Source organism: Macrobrachium nipponense, chromosome 40 (assembly GCF_015104395.2).
Source record: "Macrobrachium nipponense isolate FS-2020 chromosome 40, ASM1510439v2, whole genome shotgun sequence".
Lineage (NCBI taxonomy): Eukaryota > Metazoa > Arthropoda > Malacostraca > Decapoda > Palaemonidae > Macrobrachium > Macrobrachium nipponense.
In genome coordinates this window covers 1,936,934-1,957,926 of record NC_061101.1, presented here as the reverse complement: position 1 = coordinate 1,957,926, position 20,993 = coordinate 1,936,934, and the positions used below count along the sequence as shown (strand labels likewise).

Here is a 20,993-nt window from a genome sequence, read left to right as displayed (position 1 = left end):
CCTCAAGCCCAAGAAACAGCATGAAGTTGCCCGCTTAGCGTACATTGCTGGTAAATTTGCTGCGGTGTGCTTGCAGCAGTACAATGGTTGATGTTGGTTCTGGCCAGGGACATCTTTCCAGATTTCTGGCGTATGGCCATGACGTTAGAGTCTTTATGTTTAGAAGCTCAAGGTGGGAATTTGTCAGAGGTGCAAAGTAAGTTAATCCAATAGAGTTTATGTTAATCCCCTAGAGTGAAACTATGTCCTCACTCAAGCACAGGCAAATTTGATCTGATGATGTAGTGAAATTTGTCCAATTTAAACTGGTAGATGTTACTAACCATTTCAAGCATGAAGTTGCATTGGCTTTCATGAATATCCTTTTACTTATCATCTGTATCTTCTTGATGTTTTGGCACAGTATGTTTTAGACCCTCTGGTAATTTTGGGCAATATAATGAAGTGCCAGACTTTTTGTAGGAAACTTGTTGGAGAAGTATGCATAGCTTTGGTCATAAGTACTTTGGAACTGGAAGAGAGAATACTCAGTCAGTGGATCTGACAACTTGAATGATGACATTTGTAGATACCTGAAACCCAAACATACATAGGAGCACTACCAGCTGACCGCTGTTTTCTTTCTTTTTAAGAGGGACTGTATAACTTCAAGTAGTAAGTTTTATATGAAAAATTGTTTGAGAAACAGTACTACTTATTTTGTGTATCTTAGTAGGCTAATTTTACAATTTCTAGAAATTGTGCTGAGCTCTTTGCATATTTATTTGTTTGTTGCTGCCGTTCTTTTGTCGCCTTTTAAAAAGACTAGGAGAATTTTTATTTGAGTGTTTTAGTTATGAATATTTTTAAGTACTATTGGTATTGAATTCTTTGTTATATGTAGCTGATGAAATCATTTTTATTCCTCCCTCTTTGTAGAAAGTTTGATAATCAGCTGAAGGAGACTGTTGAAAAGATGCACCGCAAATATGAAAATCTTCCTCCGCTACCACCACCTCCGCGACACACCCACTGTCATTTAGAACCCAACATGGACCCTGAAGTATTTAGAGAGGTTGGTATTCATACTACGTACTGTTACATATTTGAATGTCTTTTTATATACGAGTGTCTATTATGATTTTAATTCAGTTGTTTTGTTAAGTACGTATTGTGTTTTGATCATACGTATTACAAAACCTTTATTTTTAACAAAGTTTTAATTTGTTTATGGATCACATAAGCATTGAAGATTTGGTTAGAAACAAGTAGAGTAGGAATTAAGAGTTGAATGAACCAGCTTTGTTAGGAGTACCTCTTGTATCTTTTTTTCACAACTTGGATTTTATCAGGTGAATTTGATCAGAGCAGATTTTGCATATTTTCTTTCACTGGCATCCATTTTCTTGTCTGCTCCATTTTCTTGGTTCGCAATTACTTTGAGGTTTTCCATTTGGCTCTTTCTTTATTATTTCTCTTCACTTATCCTTGACATTATTGAAATTTGGTGTGAGAGAACTGTGCTCTGGTGATAATAGGTTTGTCAAGGCTAGTAAGACTCTTTATAACTCCATTCACATTGCTGTTTCTCCCCTTTAAGAGTACTACTTCAGAAGTATCACCTCAACAATCCACAGAATTATCTCTTGGAGTCATGTTAGTTACTCATGCAAATTTTTTGTGAGTAAATTCAGTGATCTGTTTAGCTCCTCACATTCTTTAAAAAACTGTGCAGGTCGTGACCAGTGCTTGGCCAGAATTAGAATCTTGTGGATTTGAGCATGGACTTCTGGGTCTTCATACATGTGGAGATCTTGGACCAACTTTACTCCGTATCTTTGCAAATTCTCCAGCGTGTCATGGTGTTGTATCAGTTGGCTGCTGTTACATGAAGTTAACTGTGAATGAGTAAGTATTTGTTTTTTGTACAAGAAAACTACTTACCCAGCAGATATATACTTAGCTATAGACTCGGTCGTCCCGACAGAATTTCAAAACTCGCGGCACACGCGACAGGTAGGTCAGGTGATCCACCATTCCCGCCGCTGGGTGGCGGGGTCTGGAAACTATTCCCGTTTTCTAAGCCATAATTTCTCTGTCGGTTGAACGGACAACACCTATTGTTCGTTCCTCCATCTTGGATTTCAACTCGTTTGCCGAGAATTTGGATTGGTTTTTTGGTGACGTATTCTGTTTTTTCTCTGGCTTGGCATACGCTATTGTGGACTGTTTTTTTTCGACTTTGTTTTGACTACTCTTTCACGATGTCTGACGCTAAGGCTTCACCTATGTTTAGAGTTTGCAGTAGGGAAGACTGTAAGGTAGGCTGCCTAAATCGGCATTAGATCCGCATAGTATTTGCGCTAAATGCAGGGAGAATGAATGTCTTATTAACACCTGTGTGGAATGCGAGAACCTTACGGAGCAATGAATGGAAGGAATTATCATCATATGTTAGGAAGCTTGAGAGAGATAGAGTGAGGAAGGCTTCAGCTAGGTCATCTAGTAGATCTTGCTCCTTAGAACAAGAAATTAACTCTCCATCTAACAATTTTCCCTTAGCCTCAGCTGCTTCTCCCTGTTCTGAATCCAAAGATTCTTCATCAGAGAGGGAAAATGTAAAAGCTTCAATTAAGAAACTTCAAGCCCCTACCAAAAGGTCAAGCTACGAGCTCTAAACCAAGGGTAAGAGTGGTGATAGTGACTTGTGCAGTGTCCCCAGTGCAGTGTGGAGGGGGCGTCTGACCGGTTCCTCATTGCTCCTAGGCCTAGACCTCTTCCAAACTCCCAGGACCAGGGGAGGAGGAATGTCGAAAGCCGCAGGGAGGATGCAGAACATCCCAACGGTCAGGCGTCCCTTCGGCAGATCCTGTGTTGTTAAGTCCCAGGCTGCCTCGGATTGCCGCAGAAAAGGCGTCCTAAAGGAGTGTTTTTTCGGCCTCAGACTCTTCCTCTCCTAAACGAGGATGGAGTTCGGCCTCCCGTTCGCGCCCTTTGAAGAGAGCCTGGAAGGCGCCTAAAGGAGACGCTGCTGACTCCAGCCCAGAGCGTTTTCCCGAGGATGGCCTTCGGGACCTAAGAGGACTAGACAAGAGGAGCCTGCTCTTCAGGATCCGACCAAGAAGTTTTTGGTTAATCTGCAAGAGCAGTTAGCGTCGCTCGTAGGCTCTTTTGCTAAGGACTCTACAAGGAGGAAGGATGTCTCGCTCCCTGTTAAGAGTTCCGCTAAGCGTCCTTCTTCGTATAGGAGAGAACTCTCACGATCTCCAGGGCGTTTATCGCCTTCGTCAAGGGACTCGTCGGATAGGAGTTTGTTCTCCTGAGAGAAGAGCCCTTTCGCCCTATAGGCTGGCTTCCCCGAAGCGTCCTCTTAGACACAGCGCATCGAGCAGAAGCCTCGATCGGTTTAGCTACAAGGAACCGGAAACCGATTTAGGTATCAGGATCCCTTGGGTCTTCAGGACCAGGAGCCAGACAGGCGCAAAGAGGCAGCAAGACGCAAGAAAGGACGTCAAGAGCCTCTTAGAACGCTGGATTCAGGACGTCAGGATTCTGCTAGAAGGCAGGAATCAGGACGCTATGAGCCAGGACGCCATGAGTCAGGGCGCCAGGAGTCAGGGCGCCAGGAGTCAGGGCGTCAGGAGTCAGGGCGCCAGGAGTCAGGGCGCCAGAGGGCGGGTCAGGAGGTCAGCGGGCGCCAGGAGTTAGGACGCCAGAAAAACAGGATGCCAGGAGTACGTTAGGCGTCAAGTGTTAGGGCGCCAAGAGCCTGTTAAGCGTCAGGAATCAGGACGCGGGGATCTTTTCAAGCGCCCTGAATCAGGACGCCAGGAGCCTAGAGCGCCACGAACCCAAGGCGAACCTAGACAACAAGAGTCTAGTAGGCACAAGAGTGTTGCCGACAGACAGGAGCCTCACTCTTCGTATAGGAGTGCTAATGTTCGCTCACCCCTTCTCGGGAAAGGAGTTCTTCTCCCGGGAAGAGTCAGATCACTCCAAAACGATCTCCTTCTGTAGATCAGTTGGACCAGGTATCGGAAGACGAAGAGCCTGTAGATGTAGCAGTTTTCGGACTACAAGAGACTTTCTCTTTTGCTGCTAAAGGAGTTCGGAGACTCCCTTCATCCTGCGGACCCTCCTTCACCAGGATCGTTGATGTCCAGCACTAAAGCTCTCAAATCGTCTTCCTTCGTTAAGATGCGCCCCGCTCTTTGTATGAAAAAGGCATTGAAAACTTTTCAGAGTGGTTGACTTCCAAGAAGGGAAGCGGGCAAGCAGTTTTATCCTGCCCTCCTTCCAAGTTAACAGGCAAACCAGGAAGGTGGTACGAGACCAAAGAGCCGATGGGGTTAGGTCTGCCTTCTTCCGCGGATGCGGATTTTGCGTCCTTAGTGGACTCTTCTAGGAGGAAGTCGTTGCTGTCCTGCTAAGGCGACTTGGGGCATGTGTGAGCTGGACCACCTTCTAAAGGGCCTCTTTAAAACCCTAGAAGTCTTCAATTTTAGGACTGGGCGTTAGGAGCATTAGCGAAGAGAGCTCAGGACACGGACTTTGTTTCCATGGAGGAACAACTTTCGAGCGTCCTGGCTTGCCGGACAGAGCGGTCATGGACGGTTCTGTGGAAGTTGCCTCTCTTTTTGGAACGGGAGTTTTGAAGAAGAGATCTGTCTTTAGCTCGTTCTTAGCAAGAGCAGTATCACCCTTGCAAAGGACATCTCTTCTTTTTGCTCCTTTATCCCCGCACCTTTTTCCACAAGAGACGGTTAGAGAGGTTTCGAAAATCTCTTACGGAGAAGGCAACTCAAGATCTCCTCACGCACTCAGCCAAGAAGTTTAGGCCGGCAGTGCCGATAGAGAAGAAAGAGAGACCCTCTTTGTTCAGCCCTTTCGAGGGGCCTCCTCTTCTAGAGCCCCTCCTCTTCTAGAGCCCCTCTTAGAGGTCGAAAGACCAGAGAGAAAGAGTAGTACCATCTAGAAGGTCCTTCGGGAAGTCTAGATGAACAGCAAGTCCTCCAGACGAAAGTAGGCGCCAGGCTACTCCACTTTGCCAAAGTCTGGGCGCGCAGAAGGGAGCGGACTCCTGGTCCCTCTCTATCCTGAAAAAAGGATACTTAATCCTTCAGGGAAAATCCTCCCTTGACGACAACTCCAAGGGAGTTAACCGCCAGATACTCGGATCCGGTCCGAAAGCTTGCTATGTTGCAAGCAGTGGAACAGATGATTTCCAAGGAAGAAAGGTGTAGAACTGGTTCAAGATCTCCAGTCCCCAGGATTCTACAATCGGCTATTTCTCGGTACCGAAAGCATCGGGGGGATGGAGACCAGTTCTAGACGTCAGTGCCCTGAATTTCTTTGTCTTGAAGAAGAAATTTTCAATGGAGACGTCTTCCTCTGTTCTATCTGCTCTTCGTCCAGGGGACTGGATGTGTCCCTGGACCTTCAGGATGCGTATTTCCATGTGCCAATTCATCGGCAGCAAGGAAAATATCTGAGGTTCATGTTCCAAGGGAAAGTGTTCCAGTTCCGAGCGATGTGCTTCGGACTTTCGACTGCCCCTCAAGTCTTACGGACATCATGAAGAATGTAGCTTATTGGCTACATCTGGAAGGGATCAGGATCTCGTTATATCTGGACGATTGGCTAATAAGAGCCCAATCGGAGAAAAAAATGTTCTGGAGGACCTTTAGTGACTCTAAAGTTGACAAAGTCCTTAGGACTTTTAGTAAATCACGAGAAATCCATGCTGACTCCCCAGCAAAGTATTGTCTATCTGGGGATTCAGATGGATTCTCGGATTTTCTAGCGTATCCTTCGCAGGAAAGGAGAGAACGCTGCCTAGAAAAAGGTGTCAGTCTTCTTAAGGAAAGAACATTGTTCCGCGAGGGAATGGATGAGCTTTGCTGGGGACCCTCTCCTCGATGGAAACAGTTCGTTTCCTTAGGAAGACTTCACCTACGACCCTTCAATTTTATCTGAAGGAGAAGTGGGATTGGAAGTCCAACAATCTGGGAGAGACTTTTCCAATCTCGAAACGGATCAAGGAGAATATCGTTGGTGGTTAGATCCACAGAAAACTAAGCAGGGGAATCTCCCTTCGCTTACAGAACCCGCGCCTAGCGTTGTTTGCAGACGCCTCAGATTCAGGGTGGGGAGCGACCCTAGGTTCGCAAGAAGTGTCAGGCATTTGGGAAGGAGAACAAGTGTCCTGGCACATCAACAAGAAAGAGCTAGCTGCCATTCATCTAGCTTTGGTTCATTTCGAGGAACAGGTCTCAGGTCTGGGGATTCAGATTCACTCGGACAACACAACGCCCTCGCTTATATAAAGAAGCAAGGGGGGACGCCATTCCTTTTCCCTGTACGAATCAGCAAAGGATCTGCTGATTTGGGCAACAGGAAAGGAAGATCTCTCTCCTCACAAGGTTTGTACAGGGAGAGAAAAATGTCCGGGCAGATCTGTAAGCAGAAAAGATCAAGTCCTACCACGGAATGGACTCTCAATCCTCAGATTTGCCAACAACTGTGGCATCTGTGGGGAAGGCCCAATATAGACCTGTTCGCCGACCAACAAGAACCACAGATTAGAAAAACTATGCTCCCCGATCTCGGATCTCAAGCAGTAGCAGTAGACAGCTTTCTGCTAGATTGGACTTGGGCTTGGACGCGTACGCCTTCCCTCCTTTCAAGATAGTAGGAGAATTGGTTGAGGAAGTTCGCTTGCCTCGGAAGGAACAAGGAATGACCTCATCGCTCCCTTTTGGCCGGCTCTCGATTGGTTCACGGAGGTGCTGGAGTGGTTAGTGGATTTTCCAAGATCGCTTCCACTAAGGAACGATCTTCTCAAACAACCCCACTTCGACAGGTTTCACAAAAAACCTCCCCGCTCTAAGTCTGACCGCCTTCAGACTGTCGAAGGACTTGTCAGAGCAAGGGGCTTTTCACGAGAAGTGGCGAAGGCTATTGCAAGAGCCAGAAGAGTCTCCACTTCTAAAGTATATCAGTCGAAGTGGGAGTTGTTTAGAAGATGGTGTAGGGAAAAGAAAATATCCTCCTCCAGTACCTCTGTAACTGAAATCGCAGATTTTTCTCCTATATTTGAGAAAAGACTGTAACCTGGCAGTTTCAACAGTGAAGGGTTACAGAAGTATGCTGGCCTCCGTTTTTCGACATAGAGGAATAGATATGACAAACAATAAAAAGATCTTCATGACCTTATAAGGTCTTTTGAGACCACGAAAGAAACATTGTAACAAGAAGCCTAGCTGGAACTGGATGTGGTCCTCAAGTTCCTAATGTCGGAAAAATTCGTACCGTCTCACGCAGCTTCGTTTAGGACTTAACAAGAAAGTCTTTATTCCTTTTTGCGTTAGCAATAGCCAAGAGAGTGACGCGAGTTGCAAGCTTTGGAAGGTAAAGTGGGGTTAAGAAAGATTCAGCGATTTGCTCCTTTCAACCATTTTTTCTAGCGAAAAATGAAAATCCCTCAAAGCCTTGGCCAAGAAGCTTTGAGATAAAAGGAATATCTTCATTAACAGGGAGAGAGCTAGAAAGGACTTTGTGTCCAGTCAGGGCACTCAAGTTCTACCTGGAGAAGAAGAAGTTGCTGAAAGGTACAGAAGAAAAGTCTTGGTGCGCTGTAAGAGATCCGAAAAGAGCGATTTCTTAAGAACGCCCTTACATTCTTCATAAAAGATGTAATAAGGGAAGCTCACCTTAAATGCGAAGAAGAGCATTTAAGGTTCTCAGAGTTGAGAGCTCATGAAGTGAGAGCCATAGCTACGTCGATGGCATTTCACAAAACATGGTCGCTTCAGGCTCTAGAGTCGACATTTGGAGATGTAATTCGGTGTTCGCCTCGAATTACTAAGAGATGTTAAAATTTGTACGAAAAGTGCTTTGCTCTGGGAGCGTATGTTTCGGCGAATTCAGTGCTGGGAGAAGGGGCTGAGGCTAATCCTTCCTATTTAGTTTTAAGGCTTAAATTAATGTTTATTGGTGGTTGTTTTATTGGTTAATTGTCAGAGGGAATAGGGAACCCTCTTACAATTCATAGATTGTAACAAGACTAACAAAATGGTCAAGGTGATCGGGATTGGCTTCAGTGCCTCTTGTGATTTGTTTAATAACCGTTAACTCTGTCATGTAAGAGGGCGAGTCTCCATTGATATGACAAAAGGTCAAGGCTCTACCATGTAAGTGGGTCAGCCCCCATTGGTACGATCCAGTATAGGCTCTGTCGCGTAAGCGGGCTAGCCCCCATTGACACGATCCAAAGAGTTATTCAACCATAGGTTCATTCCTCGTTGAAACTCTTGAGGCAAGCAGACTCATCGACAGTAGTCATGAAGTCTTCAGACCCAATAAGGTAGGAACTATGGATTATGTTATCCAAGAACATAGGTTGTTTTTTCCCTGTTTTTTTTAATGTATTTAGTTAAGTATTATTTTGTTTTTAGCTGTCTCTTGCCCGCCACCAAGGGTGCCAATCAGCTAAGATATATCTGCTGGGTAAGTTACTTGTAAAAAAATGATATTGTTAAGATACAATAAAGTTTTGTACATACTTACCTGGCAGATATATACGATTAATGGCCCACCCAGCCTCCCCTCAGGAGACAGGTGTAAGAGAAATTATGGCTTAGAAAACGGGAATAGTTCCAGACCCCGCCACCCAGCGGCGGGCAATGGTGGATCACCTGACCTACCTGTCGCGTGCCGCGAGTTTTGAAATTCTGTCGGGACGACCGAGTCTATAGCTAAGTATATATCTGCCAGGTAAGTATGTACAAAACTTTATTGTATCTTAACAATATCATTTCACTGAAAACCAATTTTTTATTGGCCCATCACCCTAAGGGGGTTATTCTTTGCAGAGTCCCTTCGACTCATAGCTGCAGCCCATTTCATTCTTTTTACTGTACCTCCATTCACATTCTTCTTTCTAACTTACTTTCCACCCTATTGTATCATTTTTTCATGTGAGGGCCTTCAGCCATAAATTGTATAATATCTTGTTTTTACTACTCCATTTCTAGCTTAAAAATTGTCCCAAATGCTTAAGTAAAACCCTTTAAAAGAAAATGTTAGTCAAATAATGGCACTGCATGAATTGATCCCAGGACTTGAGCTACTGTGGGAGTCATTACTTAAGATACCTGATCAGGTGAACTTTGAGAAATGACAGTCCCATTACGAACCAGTATTATTCAGAGTGGGAAGTAAATGTCCCCAAGGCTTTCATACATAATTTATAAATGCAAAGACTTAAACAGAAAGAAACCTGAAGTGATATTTATATGCTATAGAAATACAGAGCTGACTTTTGTAAGTAGAACAAGACACATCCAACCATTTTGAACTTTACTAAATCACAATGATACCAATAGATTACATTAGTTTTGTAATTTGATCTAGAGTTCATATTTTTTGTGTTGTATATTTATGAAATTTAAAAAACAAAAAATCTTGAATTTTCCCTCTGCTGGGATTTATAATCTCCAGTATCGTACACTGTAGGCAACACCATAGATTTCAGAGTAAAGCGTTTTATTTGTTATCATGGTAATAGATTCAGTTATTGCCTCATTTTTTCAGTACAGGCATTGCCTATCCAGGCTATCCAATGAGCAAGTTTGTCAGTCACTGAAAGGCAATCACCTGAGCTATGAAGCAAGGGAGTTGCATGTCACGCCATCGAAATGTACTCACAGCGTCTGCATTTGGGTGCGGATAACCTCAAAGTGAGTTGAAATTTATTACCCTTATATTTAGCCTTGAAAAATCTCCCCCAAAAAGGAAGGTCGTCTTCTGAGTTTAAAAAGCAAACTGTAAATCCTGCCGAGATTTTAATGTAGGCTAACCCCTGAAGTGTTAATAGTTGTGTCAATAGTTAACTACCATCCCAACAATAACAGTAAAAACTGTAGGTAGTCAAGTGAATCAGATTTTAAAATCTTGAAGATACGATTTTACACATTAAGCTTTTGAATTAAGTGCTTTGTTTGTTGTATTGACAGGTTCATTGTTATCGAGCAGCATTAGAGGATATCATTGTGAAACATTGGCCTGAACATCGTCATGCTGGGTTGCGTTCCGTTAACCATGCTCACAAAATGGATTTGCAGAGTAAGATATCAAAATTTCTCATTTGTTCTGATACGTAATACAAACCTTTCGGTCCTTTAACAATAGGAAGGTAACTAGCGGCAGCTGGAATGGTCATAAGTCTTCGAACAAGGGAGTTCGGTAGTTAACTGCTTGTCCGACAGTGCGCGCGCAGCGTGACTGGGAGAGTGAAGAATCACTTTTGCTTAGGCCCAGGAAAAATGCAGAGTGAGGGGTGGCATGAGGTGGGACTATATGTAAAGGACCTCAGGTTTGTATAGTTAGGAAAAATGCAATTTTCTACAAATTGCCATTCGTTCCGATACATAATACAAAACACTTCTTGGGAGTAGCAATTGAAGGTTCTTCCATTGAAATAGATAACTAATTAATGGAGGCACATTGAAGTCTCCATGAATATAGATAACTACTTACTGGAGCAGCATGAAGTAACTACTACGGAAGCAGCATTGAGTCCATGAATATAGATAACTACTTACATGGAGAGAAGCATTGAAGTCTCTAGGAATATAGATCACCACTTACTAGAGAGAACCATTGAAGTCTCTAGGAATATGGATGACTACTTACTGGAGGCAGCATTGAAGTCTCCAGGAATATGGATAACTGCTTACTGTAGGTAGGCATGAAGTCTCCAGGAATATGGATAATACTTATGAGCGGCCATTGAGTCTCCATTAATAGGATACTACTTATTCAAGAGAGCAAAGGGCATTGAGTCTCCATAATAGGATAGCTACTTACAAGGAGAGCAGCATTGAAGTCTCCATGAATGTAGATAGCTACTTACAGGAGAGAAGCATTGAAGTCTCCATAATGTAAATAACTACTTAACAGGAGGAGAAGACAGGTCTTCAATGTATAAATATTACGGAGAGAGCATTAAGGTACTTCATGGATATGGATAACTATTTACCGGAGAGCAAAGATTGAAGAGGTACTCCCATGAAGTATCCATGAATGAGATAACTACTTACTGAGAGGAAGCATTGAAGTTCCGGAAATAGGATAATACTACTGGAGACAGCATTGAACACCAAGTGATATTGATAAATACTTTGGAGGACAGCATTGAGTCCTCCAGTGATATTGATAAACTACTTACTGGAGACAGCATTGAAGTCTCCAGGGAACACAGATAACTACTTAATGGGAGGGCCAGCATTGAAGTTCCAGGACAGATAACTACTTAATGGTACAGCATTGAAGTCTCCAGGAACACAGATAAATACTTAATGGAGGCCGCATTGAAGTCTCCAGGGATATGGATAAAATACTTACTGGAGGCATCATTTGAATCTCCAGTGTGTAGATAACTACTTACTGGAGGCAGCATTTGAAGTCTCCAGGGGATGTGATAACTACTTACGGAGGCAGCCATTGAGTCTCCAGATGTAGATAACTACTTACTTGGAGCAGCATGAGGTCTCCAGGATGTAGACTAACTTACTGACAGCGGAGCATGAGTTCTCAGATGTAGATTGAACTACTTACTGGAGACAGCATTGAGTCTTCAGATTGTAGGGATGTAGATAAATACTTACTGGAGACAGCATTGGAGTCTCCAGGGACGTAGATAACTACTTACTGGAGACAGCATTGGAGTCTCCAGGGGACTTTAGATAACTACTTACTGGAGACAGCATTGGAGTCTCCAGGGACGTAGATTACTACTCTAGTGAACGCAGCATTGAAGTCTCCAGGGACGTAGATAACTACTTACTGGAGACAGCATTGGAGTCTCCAGGGATGTAGATAAACTACTTACTGAGACAGCATTGGAGTCTACATGGACGTCCGATAAACTACTTACTGGAGACAGCATGGAGTCTCCAGGGACGTAGATAACTACTTACTGGAGACAGCATTGGAGTCTCCAGGGACGTAGATAAATACTTACTAGAATGGAAAGCAGCATTGCAGCACGAAGTCACAGTTCACAGAAACTACTTAGTGGAGACAGCATGGAGTCTCCCAGGGATGTAGATAACTACTTAGTGGAAGCAGCATTGAAGTCTCCAGGTCACAGATAACTACTTAGTGGAGACAGCATTGGAGTCTCCAGGGACGTAGATAACTACTTACTGGAGACAGCATTGGAGTCTCCAAGGACGTAGATAACTACTAGTGGAAGCAGCATTGAAGTCTCCAGGTCACAGATAACTACTTAGTGGAGACAGCATTGGAGTCTCCAGGGATGTAAATAACCTATTTAGTGGAAGCAGCATTGAAGTCTCCAGGTCACAGATAAACTACTTAGTGGAGACAGCATTGGAGTCTCCGGACGTAGATAACTACTTACTGGAGACAGCATTGAAGTCTCCAGGTCACAGATAACTACTTAGTTGGAGACAGATTTGAAGGTCTCCAGGGGATGTAGATAACTACTTACTGGAGATAGCATTGAAGTCTCAGGTCACAGATAACCACTTAGTGGAGATAGCATTGAAGTCTCCAGGGATGTAGATAACTATTTACTGGAGACAGCATTGAAGTCTCCAAGGTCACAGATAACTACTTCCTGGAGACAGCATTGGAGTCTCCAACAGGAGACTTCAATGCGTCTCCAGGAAGTAGTTATCTGTGTTCCTGGTGACTTCAATGCTGCCTTCAGTAAGTTGTGATCTACACTTTGGGAGGCTTCACTGATGCCTCCAGTAAGTAACTATCAGTATTTCTGTAGACTTCAATGGTGCCTCTAGTAAGTAGTTATCTTACATTTCGTGTAGACTAATTTTTCTCTCAGGAAGGTGTTATCTATATTCCTTGAGAATGGGCCACAGTGAAGGCCTGAAAGTACTTAAGTTTTAGTAAAATTCTATATTAATACTCACAAGTAAACAATTTATACTCAGTAATCTAGTGGGTTTCTTTCTTCAATGTAAGGAATTTTACAAGAATGGAAAATTTGACCAAAAAAAAAAAAAGGACATATAGTTTCAATGAATTTGTATTGCTTGACTTCTATAACAAAGGCTAATATGAAATTATGGTTTGTGAAAAAACATGAACATGACAATTGTGTATTACTACATAGTTTTTAGGTAAGTGCTATAAATTCATTTATGAAACCAGCTGATTTTAATAAAGAAAACTATTATTATATAATTACAAAAAGCTTGGGTGTCATACTTTTTAGCAATGATTATGACCAAGGACCAGCTCAAAGAGGGGAGAAAATTTAGCCATTTAAGTCATAGTAAAGAAATAAAAATCAAAACCTGACGAATACTGAAAGCAAAAGCAATTCAATCCAGCTCTTATTTCTATGTATCTACCCATTTAAGGTGCTCTGGTTGCAAGGTCAAATTGCAATACATATAAATATTCAGTATTAAAGTGAAATACCTTACAAAGCGCTTAATTACATTACACAGGGTAATCCATTATCAAGTGGGTCTTTAACCACGATGAATTCTTCGAACTACCACCATATTTGTCATGAACTCATATGAACCACACTATTCTGCGAATGATCATCGTGGAGTTTACTTTCATAAAAATGAAAATGCAATTGATGATTTCTTCTTGATGTTTTGTTAGGTCACATGTGGAGGGAAATTTTAAATATTGAACGAAATATTTGAAACTGTTTAGTTTGACTTCAATAACTTTTTTCACACCCTCACTAATATCGCTGTGTCGCCGTCACGAAGAGAGAGCGATATTGGTTAGGGTGTGAAGTTAATAAATATTGATCTACCATGGACAAAAGTATGATCCCAGCAAATGCCTACACAGCCACACATGAATCGGAACAAGGTGACGATTATGGTTAGTAAGCACTGAATATGATTTTCACCATTGCTATTTTTATTATTCTGTTATTATACAATTTTTCTATATATTTAACAACTTAATTCACTGGTAATGTAAACTATTATTCTTATATCATTAATATCATTAACACATTGTCTACAGTAGTGATTAGAAAATATGAGCATCGGCATCCAATATCTCAACCATTCGTTTTATCGTTACAAGACAAAACAGGCTTCATTGCTGTGTTACCAGACCATTTTCATGAAACATAAGGGGATGGGGTAAAGGAACACTTTAAGGCAACTGTATGTAGTACGTACGCTCACAGTGGTCCAGTTAGAGCTAATAAAGAGGAATGAAGTGATCTTCAGACAGCTTATAAACTTTCTGAAAAACATATCAATGTTATTATAGGTATGCAACGAATGAAAGTTAAACTTGCCGTGCAACTGCTGTCCAAAAGTACTTATAAATATTTTGATCACTTCGACAACCAAGGCTATTTGAAGAGAAGGGCAGGAAAATTACAAGCCATTTCATTCGGCTTGTTGATAGATAGTTTGATCCGTTTTATTCTCGACTGCCAACAGATAGAAAATCATCAAGAAATGCTTACGTGACTAAACCTGTAAATGCAAGACCAAATCTTTCAAGACATGAATAGAACCGCTAGAGAAATGAAAGTGAAGAAGAAGTACAATGCTCTATCCTTTGTCTAACTTGCTGAAAAAGGTCAAAACAATAAAAAAATCGGCATGATGTGACTACTTAAATTACAGACTAAATCAGGCTGGCGGGTTGGGGCACATTTTGGTTGCAAAAGTCAAATGGGAGCGTACGATCAGCACCCATCACCAGTTGCATTTAAACATCACAGCCCACCTTTTCGGAAAAGACAGCACACTTGTAAGCTCAAAGAGCAACGTTGAAAACTGCAACAGTGAAAATGTAACATGCGCCTCATTTTCCCACGTCCCTGATAAGCAAGATGCATCATTCAAAGACGAAGGAAATTCCCTTCAGAAAGAACCCAGCATATCAGCAATTTTATTTTGCTTACCAGTATTTAATAAGGGTGATCAAAGTAATGACTTCAAAGACCAGGAAGTTGAAGAACAAACATGGGAAGATGCCAAATGTTGGTGGGTTCATAGTTGCAAGTTTCCACAGCTGGAACATTTAGGAGCAAAAGTAACAAAGAAAGATGATATAAAGATTGGTGCCATAAGCTTTGGTGAAGGGAAACTAATGAAACCTAGAGTTTCTTGATCATCTGAAATGTATGGATAAGATGTTTGATTCTCACCATGGGAGGAAACAAAAATGTTTTAACAGCCTTAACAAAAGGAGGGCCGATTAATTAAATTAGAGGATATAATTAGCAGTCACATCCAAATAACTTCAAAAGTCAAAATATTTTGTTCCATGACATACAGTTTTTAGAATTCAAAATTTGAAGACACACATTAGTAGTTCCAGAAAAGCGGTGCATAGATGAAAAAGTTAGCGACATAGCTATTATATGTGCAAACGTGATTTTATGGAGATCGTTAAAAGTGCAATTTAAACATATTTATATTATTGTTTAAAATGTTCTTTAGAACTCGCTCATGATATTTAATATATTAAAAATATAGTTTTATTCTGACCAATTATTTTCCGTCAGAAACAGATAGTATTTAATAACGGATTAAAAAGAAGAAAGCAGAGGTAGGTTTTCTATAATTTCAATGTTATTGGCAAAAATGTTCAAATGATCTCTTTATGATCATTCTTCTTAACATAGTAGAATGAAGAAACTACATCTGACTATTAATTTAATTATCGAATAGCTTAGAGTATTTAGAAAAGAAAAAAAGAGAAAGTAAAGGCAGGATTGCTATAGGTTATTGCTGCGGTTAATGTAACGTCGTGCATCTAGCCGTTTAATCCTGTACCCCAGTTTAAGCTGCGCATGACAAGACCTTACATTCTCTAGACCTTTGGTTCAACTAGACTGTACTCACTCGGCACCACTGAGCACTGGCTCAATTAAGACTTTTTTTTTTTTTTTTTTTTTGTTTTTTTTTTTTTTTTTTTTTTTTTTTTTTTTTGATTGTTTTCATTTTATCATTGCATTCAATTTATTGTAAAATAACATATTATTTTTTATGTGAATTGGTACTGCTTTTAACATACATATTATTGTAAAGATTTTACTGCCTCTTCTTCTTCTCCTCAACAATACCACGACGCACAATAACTTAAAATCATTCATTCATTATTCCTAAAAAATATAATCGCTACCTCCCTCTACCTCAAGTTAGCTGTGTGTCACCGCAATGACGAATGATTTTGTTAATCCATTTGTGCTAAATTTTACAGTGAAATTGTTTTAATGTGAAAAGCTTTGTTCTTTCATTTACTATTTTCGTTAATATTGTCAACTAGACCGTCTCACTCAGCCCACTGAACACTGGCTCAATTAAGAGTTTTTCCTAATTTATTTTTTATTGTATTTGATTGTTTTCCTACTTTCATTATGTTAAATTTTTATGTGAATTGTTATTGCTTTTACAATACATACAGTAATATTTTAACTCTTCTTCTCTCCCAACATATCAACGCTCCCTCGTTCAGTCTCAAGTCAGCTGGGCATGATGTCACCGGGTTAAGTAAGAATTTTATACATCTTTTATGCTAAATGTTATATTGAAAGCTAAATTTTATATTAAATGCTTTATACTTTAATGTATTTTGTCGAATATTGTTATCATTAAACTATTTATTGTAAATGAAAAAATAAATTAATACAGTTTAACTTGTAAGACCGAGTAAGCCGTCTAATACAAGTATAAACTAGATAGTCAGTTGAAGTATGAGCATTTGTTCGACAAACAATACAAAAATTTTCTTGAGAATTTTGTTCGAAAAACTGAAAATTCGACAAATGAAACGTTCGACAAACAAGGTACCACTGTAAATCCATGATACTGCACATATCTTAAGGGCAAGTAGTTGATTACTATGTATACAGCAATGAGTCCAGGGCAGTGTGAGTTCATTTATCTTATTAAAAGATTATTGTTATCAAAGATTTGTTCTTAAACTTGAGGGACAAATGAGAGACAGACAGTTTGAGAGAAGTTGACCAACTTGTTAGGGAGATTTAAAATGGAATTAAAGATGAAATTTATTGCATAGGGCAGAAAGCAATGATTATAAATGTTCTCCTTGACTTTTGTTGGTAGATATTGTGAATCTCGCGAAAGAGCCTAGATATTCAGTTATATCCCATCTGACATTTCTGGTTGCCAAATAGTTATCTGACAATTTTATTAGAATTAGAAATGTATTGGATGGTTTCATTGCAATTTCATTTCAAAGAATGTCTCTCTTAGGTATGCAGAAGCTGCTGTGAGCCGATTGAAGAATGTTAGTCTCAACAAAGAGGATTTAAATAGTGAGAAAACTAAGGAAAATCTTAGTCGATGGATGCAGGTAAGATAGTCGGAAGGATTTTTTTTTTAGTTCCTAGTTCAGAGGGTTGTGGTTTTTAATTTATGTATTAATACAGTAAAACATTCAAGTTATAATGGCATTGCCTGTATGTAATTATATTACAGTGATCTTCAGAACAGTTTTGCTACTGTACTTCATGTAATTTCATTGGTCTGGCTATACTACATAGCAATAATATTAATAAGAGTTTAATAATGATGATAATGATTGGTATAATTAACTTTAGTTATTTAAAAATTTGAACACTTGTGTCAAAGTTCTGGCCAGATCAGGTTGGCTAGGAAACTGCTGTTAAATTGCTGTTTAAATCTAAAAGATTTTTTCATCATGTAAATGATTAATGCTTTTTTGCCGAGTTTTTTGCTTGTTTTGCTGCAAATCTCATTTTGAGTTGTGAAATTATTTTTGCCCAACAGTCACCGAGCACAGTTCAGGAATCTAGCCATTGCATCTTCTATAACTGATATTTTATCATCTTTACCAAAGTATGCTTGTTTTTCTTTTATCATTTGGGGGACTTTGATGATTATTCTGAGAAATTGTCATCTTTAACTGAAGTATCCACAAAGGTTATGGTAAATTATTGATTCAGAGATTTATAACACCCTAGACATACATAACTTGAAGTTCTTTAATTTTCTTTCATTATGAATACGGTGTTTGTTACAGGTAGTCGTGTATTACTCTCTGAGACTGCTGTTAGCACCGGTAGTGGAGTCGATAATATTGTTGGACAGATTAATCTTTCTCTATGAGAGGGGTAAGTTTTGCTTTTGAAACATGTTTATATTATAGTTGATGCTCCTTCTAAATGCTGAAGTTAGTTAAACTAAGATTAAAACTTTGCAGTTCCCAAGATCATATGATTTATTTAGTAAACTGTCTCATAAGAACACAGTTAGCTTTATTTGATATACATTTTAAGAGTGAACTATGGATAGTGAGAGAGCAAATAAAAGTAGTAGCAGTGATATTTGCACAATATTCAATTTCATATTTCAGAATAGACATCAATAAAGTTTTGTATTTTCAGGTATAGAAGGCATTCTCCTACCTGCTTTTGATCCACTCCTGTCTCCTAGAAATCATGTTTTAGTCGCAATTAAAAAAAAGGAAGTTTCGTGATAATTAAATAAAGTTTTATTAACTCACACCCTGGATGGTAAGGCAAATAAAAAAGAAAAATTCATGTTCTTGTAGAGTATCGCCAAACATTTAGCTTGTTTTTGTATTCATCATTTATACTTGTAAATTTTATCTGATAGGCTACTAAATTTGCAGCTCATGTGGAAGTCTGTCTCACTTGCTGCATAAACCCTCCTGGATGTTAACAGCTGAACTGACTTCAGAGTTGGTGTTTGCAAGTAAATATAATTTTCAGAAGTCAGCTTCCATTTAGAAAGTAGTAATGAGGAAAATCAATTGTGCCTGTAACGATTTCAGAGGCCAAATAATGATGGAGATCCATATGATGACGTAAACAAAATATGTGAGTATAGAGTTAATCTTTGGTATAGTTTTCTTAACAGAATACTGTGCAGACTTGTGTTCATATGAGATTCAAACTTACTACTCTTTTCTGATGAATGGAAATAGACAAGGTTGAAATGTCTCCCTGGAATGGAGTAGTGCTTGAAACAAAAGTGAGATGCTGTATCTGTGAAATAGTACATTGAAATTGCCTTTCTTACCGCACTGTCTGCAGCTGTGTGCTGCAGTTGCTTTTCTTATTGTATCTGCAGTGTGGGTAAAGTACTCTTCATATGACATACATAATTTTCATATTTCCCCCCCCCCTTTTTTTTTTTTTAGAATTTTTGGTACGCTTCTATGGTGGTTTTTTTTCCTAATTTTTTTTTTTATTGAACACCGACACTGCTGAATTTCAAGTCTTTTTGCGGACATTTACCAAATGTAAAATATCGTTTCATGTTAAACTTTTGGACAAATATACCAAATGTATAAAATATTTTCCCTTCTTGGTTTGTCTGCCCATTTTGAGTTCTTAACTTCTGCAGCTGTATTCCAGTTTAATGGCAGTTCAAATTACCAAGTGACAGTGCATAGCTTCATTCTGATGATAATTCTCAGATTGCTAAGTAAATTTTCATCTTTCTCTGCAGACCAATGAGGACATCCATATACTAGAAAGTATGTCATCCATATACAAGAAAGTATGTATATAGCTTTTTCAAATTTTTTTTAATGCATCTACTCAGCATTTTATGTAATGATTTCTGGAACATTTTTATATGTCCAGGTATATCACATTCTCCCTCAATCTTTGAAATTATGATGCTGTAATTCCAACTATTTTAGGCTTCTTTGTAGCCATCAAGAGACTAAAGGCCATTACAATGTTTGCAAAATGAAAGATCTTTTGTTGTTGAGATTTATACAAGGTAAACTGTACAAATATATCAATAGAATTGCCAACAGCCACATTTAAGGTAACAAAGAACTTTGGAAAGGAAAAAGAATTTTTGACTATTATTTAAAATTTAAGCACTACACAAGTAGTTAAATATAAAATTTTTTTTTGGAATGAATAATTATGTATGTACTCGAACATTCAAGTTGCCTGAGTACGTAAGCACCCCATAGCATAATTGAATAAAAGTAGTTTTTCAACTTTCTTTGGTTTATTCCAATGTACTTGTAAAAGGAGAACATTTTTGCAAGTAGGCCTGAAATAAACAATTCATTCTTGTCATATGTGTTAATAAATATACAGTGGTTTCTCTCTCTAAAAATCTTTTAAAGTAGTGACTAAATCAAACCACTACTAAAAGAGATAGCCAAAAAATTTATAAGCACTTGAATACAGAATTTAAGAAGCATATAACAATATTTCTGTATTTTGCTTGTCATATTCATATAAGACTCACCTTAATAACAGAGGCAGATATTATGCACCTTCCCAAAAAATGCAACTAATTTACCTACAATATATACAATATACAAGTTTGTTTTTACTTCCTGCTATTCTAATGAGATTGTGCAATATCAGAGAAGTAATTCAATATGTCATCAATGGAAAATTCTAAATTGATCATAGCTCCTGGGTAACAGCGATGAATGAGATCCTCAATCAATTTGTACTGACGAATAAATTCCTCTTGCATTGCTCATCCAAACAAACCTGTAATGAAGAGCAAGAGTAATCCAAACTGTCATACAATGGCATAAATGGTTGCATTATGGTTTACCATATAACTACTGTTCTTGTGAAACAAAAATTTTCATACAAACCCATTGCAAAGTTAAATTTCATGTTGTATCCGATACAAAATGCCTATCAATGATAAAGTATCCTTCCTGCTCATGTGCTGGACAGGCCATGCAGTTACTGAACGCAAAGGTGGATACAGGTGGCGACGGGGAGAGAGATGTCCACTCTGGCCCAACCAAAGCTACTTTTTTTTTTCAGCTGCAATAGAGGTCAGATGGTCTCTCGCTGCTCTCTCTCTATACCATTATTATTTGTAATAATGTGAATGATACATTTTCAGTGTATGTAAACACAAGACTATACCATTGCATTTGTTTTTAGTTTTTATTTGGTGCAATGGTGCTTATATATTTTCTCATGGAGAGTAAAAATGACCACTGTTTTGAAAATCGTT

The 20,993-nt window shown here is 39.4% G+C and overlaps 1 protein-coding gene and 1 pseudogene across 1 annotated transcript; one reads left to right on the top strand and one right to left on the bottom strand.

Annotated features, from left to right (window-relative positions):
* Positions 1–20,993, bottom strand: part of LOC135211848 (exocyst complex component 1-like) — a 94,213-nt pseudogene that overhangs the window by 32,567 nt on the left and 40,653 nt on the right.
* LOC135212254 (methyltransferase-like protein 25B) lies at positions 84–18,536 on the top strand. The gene is made up of 6 exons (XM_064245697.1): positions 84–196; positions 919–1,054; positions 1,715–1,887; positions 17,247–17,346; positions 18,037–18,127; positions 18,401–18,536. Exons 1-6 carry the CDS (start codon positions 84–86, stop codon positions 18,490–18,492), a joined length of 705 nt encoding a protein of 234 aa, XP_064101767.1. The 3' UTR covers positions 18,493–18,536.

Coding starts and splice junctions, on each gene's coding strand:
- LOC135212254 (XM_064245697.1), top strand. CDS start 84: ATGGTTGATGTTGGTTCTGGCCAGGGACATCTTTCCAGATTTCTGGCG. Junction 1,055..1,714: donor ACCCTGAAGTATTTAGAGAG/GTTGGTATTCAT, acceptor AAAACTGTGCAG/GTCGTGACCAGTGCTTGGCC. Junction 1,888..17,246: donor ATGAAGTTAACTGTGAATGA/GTAAGTATTTGT, acceptor TGTCTCTCTTAG/GTATGCAGAAGCTGCTGTGA.